Source organism: Trichechus manatus, unplaced genomic scaffold (genome assembly GCF_000243295.1).
Source record: "Trichechus manatus latirostris isolate Lorelei unplaced genomic scaffold, TriManLat1.0 scaffold00082, whole genome shotgun sequence".
In the NCBI taxonomy this organism is placed as follows: domain Eukaryota; kingdom Metazoa; phylum Chordata; class Mammalia; order Sirenia; family Trichechidae; genus Trichechus; species Trichechus manatus.
In genome coordinates, this window is record NW_004444018.1 from 8,950,008 (window position 1) to 8,960,399 (window position 10,392).

The following is a 10,392-nucleotide window of genomic DNA, read 5'->3' on the forward strand; positions in this document are numbered from 1 at the left end:
TCCCTCATTTTATCTGCTCTGTTGTAGCTGTCATTTCTCTGAGTAAAGAAATGACTTGCATTAATATACATATGGGAGGAATTATCCACAAGTTAAAACTGCTAAGGAATCTTCTGGGGGTCCTCTCTGTGGTAAGGTGGCTTTTCTCTGTAAGGGGGACTAGGGAATGATCTTCGTTGTGTTTCCTTGAGTTTGATGTTATCAAGGCTATATGGGCTAACTGAAGGTTTGTGTCCATGTACATGACACCTAATAATTTTGGTGGCCCTTTTTTGAAGAAGCAGTGCAGTTGGGACACCTGTTCACCTCAGGAAAACGACCTCTTGATGAGTAAGGTAGAAAGTCTGGTAACGGATGAAGTCTAAGGCCAGGGTGGCAAATGGACAACCCACAGTCCCCATCTGGTCCTGAAATGTAGTCTAGTGAGCTAGCCCAGTGTTGGCTTATTTTGTTTTAAAATTTTTATTATGGAGAAATACATATGACAAAACATTTTCCATTTCAACAATTCTTACATGTAAAATTCAGGGATGTTAATTACATTATCATGTGGTACAACCTTCACCACTATCTGTTTCCAAATTTGTTCATCACCCTTAACAAAAACTCAGTGCCCCTTAAGTAGTAACTCCTCCTTCCCCCTCCCATTAATCTACTTCCTGTCTGTATGCATTTGCCTATTTTAGATATTTCATGTAAGTGGGATCACACAATGGTTGCTCTTTTGTGTCTAACTGATTTCACTCAGCATAATGTTTTCAAGGTTCATTCATGTCATAGTATGTATCAAGAGTTCATCTCTCTTCATAGCTGAGTAATATTCCATTGCATGGATAGACCACATTTTGTTTATCCATTCATCTGTTGATGGACACTTGGATTGTTTCCACCTTTTGGCTACTGTGAACAGTGTTGCAATGAACACTGGCGTACGAGTATCTGTTTGAGGCTAGTAAAGTATTTTACAAATCTAGAAATATTACATTTTTTAAAATCCAGTGTTCCTTGGAACATTGGAAGGCTCAGTCATACTGGGCTCCTGTTTCTGAACAGTAACGATTGCTGACCCTCTCCAACTTCTCCACAGTCCCCATCATGGCCCTTGGACTTCCTCAGCACACGCCACTCATTTGTATGACCTGTCTGGCCTCTGTGGGCATTTGAGTCACTTGATGAATGTCCATTCTAAAGAATTCATCTTGGAACAAAGACTTCCTTTTGTGCTCTAGAAAGATAGTCTTTTTCACCTTGATGACCTTCTCATGAAGGATATATTGTCCCTCCATCTCCCGAGCCCACCCCACCCCGTCAACTCTGTCTCTCCATGGACCTCATTCCCTACCTCTTAGCCCACCCCCAACACACACGCACTTACTTACAGCCCCTAGTCGAGGAACCTAACCTCCCCCAAGATCTCTCACCGGATCCAGCATGAAGCAGTTGACACCACACTCCATGGCAAGTACCAGCATAGTGGCACTTCCGTAGAGGGCATAGCCGGCTGCCACCAGATTCCGGCCTGGCTGCAGAGCGTCCTTCTCAGACGGCTCACCCGTTGAAGTCTAGAGCAAGAGAAAAAAAATGTTTTGGTTGTTGTGTTTTGTGGACTCTCTTCCAGTTAAACCGTTAACAGTATGCGTTACTCAGGTGCTCCTCTAATGAAGTGGTTCCTTGGGTATCACAGATGGTTAAGCACTTGACTACTAACCGAAAGGCTGGCAGTTTGAACCCACCCAGAGGCACCTCAGAAGAAAGGCCTGGTGATCTGCTTCCGAAAGGTCACAGCTTTGAAAACCCTATGGAGCACAGCTCTATTTTACAACACATGGGGTCGCCATGAGTTGGAACTGATTCAAAGACAACTGGGTCTGGGCTTCTAATGAAATAAGGCATCTTCCCAGAGGGGCCTCACTCTACACATCAGTAATATCCTGATTATATTACCAGAGCAGCCTTCCCACCAGACCGCGAATTTCCTGCATCTGGATCCTTCTTTCCAATCAGAGGCCTCCTCCAATTTTACTAATTTGATATTCCCTTATTTCTCCAATATCATTTCCAAAAAGGAACAGGCCCTCTTGCCGGCTCCCACTAATTTTATCTTATTATAAGCATCAATGTCTTTCACCTGCCTACTCCATCCTTAATTAAACAAATTAACACGGGGCTGCAGGGCAGCTAGTCTGGTGAGGAAACGGATTTCATGAGCTCTTGCCAATTGCAGCACATACCCCACTGATAAGTGTGGTCCACATCACTCACACGTCAAAGAAATTTCCGGAAATTCAGGAACTTAGACTATCTCCCCAGAAGTGTTACAAGCTAGGGCAATTGCTTTCAAATTTTTCATCATGACCCACAGTAAGAAATAGATTTTACACTGTAAACCAGTACTAATACAAATACACGCACAATGACAAAAAAATTAACGAAACAATATTTACACACAGAACCTGTGATGCATTCTAATCTTTTCTTTTCATTAAAGAAAGAAAGCTGGTTTCAGCCTACTAAATTAATTTTACAGCTTATGGGATCAAGTGACCCAAAGCTTGTCTGATACTAGCAAAGGGACCATCTGAAGGACATGGCTGCTACTCAATAATTGCTTACTGATAATTGTCTTCTTTCCTAATAGTCTTCAAAACAGCCCTCAAACAATTCTTTCAGCTTGATTACTCTCTGCTTGAAATTAAGCATAAATGAAGATAGTTAATTTCTCCTACATTTCGTTCATTCCTTTTCCAGTCAGAGATCCCAGCAGCTGAAGAGTAAGTTCTTGTGAGTTGCCATGGAGTCGGCTCCAAGTCATGGTGGCATTTTGTACAACTAAACAAAACGTTACCTGGTCCTGCACCATCTTCATGATCCCTGGTATGTTTGAGTTCCGTTATTGCAGCTGTTGTGTGGTGCCTTCCAATGCCGGAGGCTCCTCTTCCAGCACTATATCAGACTATATTCTGTTGTAATCCATGGGGTTTTCGTTGGCTAATTTTCAGAAGCAGATCAGCAGGCCTTTCTTCCTAGTCTGTCTTTGTCTGGAAGCTCTGCCGAAACCTGTCCACCACGGATGACCCTGCTGGCGTTTGACATACCAGTGGCAGTGCTTTCAGCATCCCAACAACACAGAAAGCCACTGCAGTATGACAAACTGACAGGTGGGTGGTGGTAGAGTAAGTAAGGACATCTATATGATGAAGCTGAGGATGGAGGTCCTCCCAGCAGAAACATTCCAGGTAACTGCTTCCTACAACTTTTGAAAGTGTCACCCCTAGACCATCTGCACTAGAATCACCTGGGTTATTTATTAAAAACGCAGATTCTGGGGCCACACCCCAGATGTATTAAGGCAGAATCTCTAACGGTGCATCCTGGGAATCTGCATTTTACCACATAGCACAGTGAGTCTTACACTGAAGTCTGAGAACTACTCACCTGAAAGGAAGAATCACAAAAACCATCTCCCTCCTTTTGTGCCACCATCGCCACACTTCCTGTTTAGTAAATTATTTTCATCTGATTGGTTGGTTAGTTGGTTAGGTAGAGTTGGTTTGGTTTGGTTTGCATTCACAGGATAGTACAGTGCAGCTAAACACAGACTAAACATAAGATCACATTTTTGAGTTTTTTTTCCAAACTCCAAATTTTGCCAATGCACGTTTGTCAAATGGACACCTGTTAGAGGGTGATTTTACCAATCACCAGCTTCCTTCAAAGCCAGTTACTTGCTTTGAAGGAAGGCCTCTCACTCTCCTCTCCTCCCACTAGAGGCTTCGAGTAAGCAGTTCTCCACCAAGAGAAGTCCCCCAGAGACGGGCTTGGCGCAGAACCATCCATGCTTGCCTGCGGCGAAGTTGCGAGAATGAATAACCTTTCCCTGAAACCTTGTCACCAATCTTACATTCCAATTTCCTTCATGAAATCACAGCAACACTTGTCTATGACCCACATACTCAGAAGAAAGAAAATAATTTCATTGAATCGTGGGGTTCGTTTTCCAGCCTGACGTCCTTTCTAAAGCATGAATTCCCTCCTCCAAATCCCCAGCAATGCCCTTTCCTCCAAGGAAACCCATTCCATTCTCATTCAGATGCCTAGGCATGTATCAGTGGACATAAAGTACTTGGCAAAAATAGGAACTGTCTGGACCCTCCCTTTCTCTACCTATCTGAGGCCATTACCTGCTGTGAAACCCATTGGAAAAAAAAAAACAAAAAAACCACTGCTGTCAAGTCGGTTCTGACGCATAACAATCTATAGGACAGAGTAGAACTGCCCCATAGGGTTTCCAAGGAGTGGCTGGTGGATTCAAACTGCCAACCTTTTGGTTAACAGCTGGGCTGTTAACCACTGTGCCACCAGGGCTCCACCACCTGCTGCAGAAATTGGTTTTTCTTTTTATTCCATGACACCCCGTGAGAAGCACAGGGGAAGACCCCGTGGATTCTGGAGACTTGAAATGGTGGAGGAGAAGGGGAAGCAGAAGCAGGGTGAAGCTGTCTCGTCACCAGATGACCTTCCTGAAAACGGGCAGCCAAACCCTCCTCAGAGGGCGAGGCAGTGCCTTACACATAGTAACCAGTTGCCATTGAGTGCTCTAAAAGGCCAAAGGGGCCTTTAAAGAGGGAGACAGATTTTAATTCAGTATTTGGACAAACTTTCTAACCATAATGGTTGTCCAAATATTGAATCAAATATTGTCCTCGGGAGACTCTATCCTCCTGGGTCTCTCCAACCCTTGGGAGAGGCTGTACAAGGAACTCTATGGAACATTGAACCCTTTTTAGCCTGTGTTTCCAGCATCACTCTGGCAAGGCCTGATCACTGTGGCCACGTTCCAGTGACTGACGTGTTTCCATGAGCAAATCAACCAAGGAGATGTCTTCAAGCTAAGACCAATCTCTGCAAAAAGCCGGAAAGGTCTCCTTCAAAGCCTCAGATATGTTGATATGTATGCTTCATAGGCCCTCGAACGGCTTCAAGCAAACTAAGGCTTTTGAAAACTGAAATGACTTCAGACCTGCATCATACTCATCATCTCTTTAGTCTTTGAAGACAGTCATGTCAGGTTTATTGAGAAGAGTGCAGAGACCAATTGTTGAGTTGTGCTAGTATTTATAACTCAAGTGGCTGTTGCAAGTTGGTTTGATTTTTTTAGTCGATAGCCAGTATCCTTCAGTTTTCTAGGGTTGTTTTCCCTTACCAAAGTTTTTATTTTAGGGAGTGAGGTGGACAATGGGACTGGCAAACATCGCTGCTGTTGCTGGGTGCCATCGAGTTGATTCTGACTCATAGCAACTCCATGTGACAGAGAAGAACTTCCCCGTAGGGTTTTCTAGGCTGTAATCTTTATAGGAGCAGACCACCAGGTCTTTCTCCCCTACAGCCACTGGGTGGGTTCAAACCACCAACCTTTACGTTAGCAGCTGAGTGCTTAACTGTTTGTGCCACCACGGCTCCTTTGGCCAGCGTTAGCTCTGCTTTATTTTTGTTTAAGTTCATGAACCAAAGGTCTTCCCCTGCTATGAACCTCTCTTGTATACTACACATTTGATGCTTTGCGGGTAAAATGATATCCCTCCGTGTCTACAATAGGAAAGGTATGTTTCATGGAATGACTTGGAAAATAGATGAGCTGTTGCCCTTGCTTTTCTGGTATGAGAATTACAACCTTCTGGTGGCACAGTGGTTAAGGGCTTGACTGCTAACCGAAAGGTCAGTAGTTCAAATCCACCAGTTGTTCCTTCGGAGAAAGATGTGGCAGTCTGCTTCCATAAAGATTTACAGCCTTGGAAACCCTGTGTGGCAGTTCTACTCTGTCCTATAGGGTTGCTATGAGTCATAACTGACTCAATGGCAATAGGTTTGGTTTGGATTTTTTAGGTAGGGGGCGCAAATGGTTTGTGCTCAGCTACTAACCTAAAGGTTGTTGTTTCGAACCTACGTAGCAATACTGCAGAAGAAAAGGCCTGGCAATCTGCTTCTGTAAAGATTACAGACAAGAAAACCATATACAGAAGTTCTACTCTGCACACATGGGGTTGCCATGAGTCAGAATTGACTCGATGGCAACTAACAGCATTACTCAAATTAGTCCCTGGGTGGTGCAAATGTTTAGGCACGTGGCTACTAACCAAAAGGTTAGAGGTTCAAGTCCACCCAGAGGCACTTCAGAAGAAAAGCCTGTCATCTGCTTTCAAAAGATCATAGCAATTGAAAACCCTATGGTGTGTAGCTTTACTCTGATGTACACAGGATCACCATGAGTCAGAATCAACTTGACAGCAACTGTTTTTTTTTTACTACTCATATTGATTTTGGTGTGCTATGCCTCTCACCCAAGACAAAAGTAAAATATATTCCAGTGACCCACAGCATCCCATCTTTCATCTAAAGGAGATTATGTGTAATACTAAACAATAAGTCACTTTTAAAAAATAAAGGACAAATTTGGATCTCACTTCATAAGCCTTTGAATCATAGAATAGGGAGTTGGGAGAGACCTCAGAGTTCAGCTCAACTAACTGCTTCATCCATTAAGAGGCTCGGCACCAGGCAACCTAGCAAACTGTATCTCCCTCCCCGCCAAAAAAACCAAACCCGTTACCCTCAAGTCAATTCTAACTCATAGCAACCCTACAGGACAGAGTAGAACTGCCCCACAGGATTTCCAAGGAGCGGCCGGTGGATTCGAACTGTTGGTATTTTGGTTAGCAGCTAAGCTCTTAACAACTGTGCCACCAACTGTATCCGGGAGGCTTTATTTCTAAAATAAACAAGAGCTGAAGCCAAGATGACATGTTTTAGGTTTTGTGAAGTTTTATGATGAGTCCATGGGTGTTCATTCTATTTTTCACTTGTCTATATACTTGAGCATGCACTTACACACTCGTTTGCTTTTCTCTCTCCCTCTCATACAGACATGCTAACACACAAACACACATATGCACACACACATCTACATCTATACACACACATACATACACATAGACACACGCACAAACACACACACATACATACATACACACATTTAAAGAAAAAGAAGGAATGAGAGGCTCTGGAGATAGAGGGACCTGCCGAGACCACACAGGTGGAAGACCTAGGACAGAGGTCGGGGTTCCCATCCTGCATCACTGTATTTTCCATGACTTAGAGCTGGGGTTGGCAACTTTTTCCATAAACAGAAAGATAATAAATATTTCAGGCTTTATAGGTTATACAGTCTGTATTACAACTACTCAATCCTGCCATTGTAGCATGAAATCAGCCAAGGCAATATGTAACAAATAAGCATGACCGTATGCCAAGAAAACTTTATTTATGGGCCCTGAAAATTAAATTTCATATAATTTTAATGAGTCATGAAATACTATTTTTCTTTAGATTTTTTTCCAACCATTAAAAAACGTGGAATGGTCACTCTTTGCTTGCAGGTCCTGCAAAATCAGGCAGCAGGCTAGATTTGACCTATGGGCTATAGTTTGCTGACCCCCCATTTAGAGGTTTTAAAGGACAATTTTGAAATAAACAATCTTGACTTTTGTCATACTTTCATAAATTTCAGTTCACACAGTATCATTGCTATAATTACCCTATTCTGTCTCTTTAAATATATATGTGTGTGTATATATATATATATATATATATATACAATTTCCATCATAAGAGAAAGCAAAATTAAGTCAAACCTATAAAATATCATTCTCTTCCCACCCACGTTTTACTATTGCATTTTCTTTTAACAACTTAATGGGTCAATGGGTCTCCATTGTGCAATTAATGCTGGAAATGTCAGAACTTGAGATCTTAATTTATTTCAAGCATCACAGCATTTCATGATTATACATTCTGGCTGCTCCACAATATTGAAATAGGACTGTATGCTCAAGTTTAACTTTTCTTTTGATCCCAAATCAGGTGCTTGATACATCACATTTTACCTTTCTGTAGATGCCAAAAATGGTTCCAATGGACACAAGACAATCAATGTTGGATGAACCATCAAGGGGATCAAAACAGACTACGTATTTACCCTGGAGCAAAGAAAAAAGAAATGAGACTTTACTGTAAAAATAAACATACTGTAACCAGATAAAGGGTATACACCAAGGAGTAACAGTGGGAATCTAGGGGAAAGTTCAAGAAATGTGGGCCTTAATTATTTATACTCTGTCATGGAAGATATGAGGTAGCATATGGGGGAAAAAATATATATATGCACACACATACACATATGTACAGTCCCTGGGTAGACAGAGACTAAGCAGTAGCCAGGCTTTGAAGAGCCTTGAACATGACAATAAAGAGTTAGGACTAGAGATGAGCCCATGGGAGAGCTAGCAATGCATGAACCACGGTGCTGGTGTGGACAGTGGGGAGGACAGGGCAGATGTGAGATTTGACAGTTAGGTAAAATGTGTGACATGATCACTGATGTAGTTCAGGAGAGATCTAGGGTGATTCCTAGTAATCCAGCCTGGATGAACAAGTGGAGTCATTTATAAAGACAGGAAGAAAAATGGTAATATTAAAACCATTGACAGCAGAAGTACAGACCCACCCTTTTCTCAGGTTCTATTATGATGGCATTTTTATCTTCTTCTGACACAAGAACACAAGTGGCAAAGGAGGACTTTAACATGTTGATAACCAGGTCATTGGAGAGGACATCCAGCTTCTTAACTTGATCACCAGTCACGTTTGTAGAGCCAGCGATTCCATAGCTGGAGGGAAGGAAGCCACAAAAATATCAGTCATGATCACCAGAATATGCAGGTGAATCTATAAACCCACTGAAAGTTGGTGTTCAGTAGGATTTAGAAGAAAGTAAAGAAGACACATAGTTTGGAAGATGCAAAACACAAAGAATAGTTGTCTCTCTGATTAGGGGCTCTTGCAGAGAAGGAACGCTGTCATTTATCTTTTGGCCCAGAACCCAGCACGCCTTTGTGGTTAAATCCATGTAGCTCAACCACTGGTTTTTTTCTTCATTATAGCCCCCCTAAGGAGGCTTTTTTTGGAGCCCTGGTTCTGCAGTGGGTAAGAGCTTGGCTGCTAACCAAAAGGTCAGCAGATCAAATCCACCAGCAGCTCCTCAGAAACCCTGTGGGGCAATTCTACTCTGTCCTATAGGGTCGCTAGGAGTTGGAATCGATTCTACAGTAATGAGTTTGGTTTTGGTTTTTAAGGAGCCTTTTTAGGAGTCCCTAGGTGGTACAAAAAACACTTAAGTGCTTGGCTACTAACTAAAAGGTTGGCAGTTCAAACCCACACAGAGGTGCCATGGAAGTCCTGGCAATCTACTTCTGAAAGATCACAACTATCCAAACACTATGGAGCACAGTTCTACTCTGCAACACATGGGGTTGCCATGAGTGAGAATCAACTCAATTGCAACTGCTTTTTTTTTTCTGTAAACAGTCTTTTTAGGCATTTTTTTTCCTAATTCACCCTCATGAAAATTTAATACCATAGGCATACTGTGTATCCATTTATGTACTGTATGTGTAGGACAGAGGCAGTTATGTTAATAAGTCGCTGTTCAACCATTTCAGGAGGGAGCATATGATCAAGAACCAATCGTACTGAAGGAAGAAGTCCAAGCTGCACTGAAGGCATTGGTGAAAAACAAGGCTCCAGGAACTGACAGAATACTAATTGAGAAGTTTCAACAAATGCATGCAGTGCTGGAAGTGCTCACTTGTCTATGCCAAGAAATTTGGAGGACAGCTACCTGGCCAACTGACTGAAAGAGATCCATATTTATGCCTATTCCAAAGAAAAGTTATCCAACAGAATGTGGAAATTATTTAATATCACACACAAGTAAGACTTTGCTGAAGATTGTTCAAAAGAGGTTGCAACAGTACGTCAACAGAGAACTGCCAGAAACTCAAGCCAGATTCAGAAGAGGACATGGAACAAGGGAGATCATGGCTGACGTCAGATGGATCCTGGCTGAAAGCAGAGAATACCACAAAAGTGTTTACCTGTGTTTTACTGACTATATGCAAAGGCATTTGACTGTGTGGATCATAACAAATTATGAATAACATTGTGAAGAATGGGAATTCCAGAACACTTAATTGTGCTCATGTGGAACCTACACATAGACCAAGAGGCAGTTGTTGGAACAAAACAAGGGGATACTGTGTGGTTTGGAGTCAGGAAAGGTGAGTGTCAGGGTTGTATCCTTTCACCATACTTATTCAATCTGTATGCTGGGCAAATAATCCGAGAAGCTGGACTATATGAAGAAGAACGGGGCATCAGGTTTGGAGGAAGATTAACAACCTTCGATATGCAGATGACACAACCTTGCTTGCTGCAAGTGAAGAGGATTTGAAGCACTTACTGATGAAGATCAAAGACTACAGCCTTCAGTATGGATTA

General features: G+C 42.3%; 1 protein-coding gene across 2 annotated transcripts in view; it reads right to left on the bottom strand.

Annotated features, from left to right (window-relative positions):
• Positions 1-10,392, bottom strand: part of FBP1 (fructose-bisphosphatase 1) — a 33,226-nt gene that overhangs the window by 6,342 nt on the left and 16,492 nt on the right. For both annotated transcript variants that reach the window (XM_004381323.2, XM_023735816.1), the window contains exons 2-4: positions 8,561-8,723; positions 7,941-8,033; positions 1,422-1,562 (exon numbers count right to left, since the gene is read on the bottom strand). In XM_004381323.2, the coding sequence (XP_004381380.1) occupies positions 1,422-1,562; positions 7,941-8,033; positions 8,561-8,723 (397 nt within the window). The remainder of the gene's footprint in view (positions 1-1,421; positions 1,563-7,940; positions 8,034-8,560; positions 8,724-10,392) is intronic.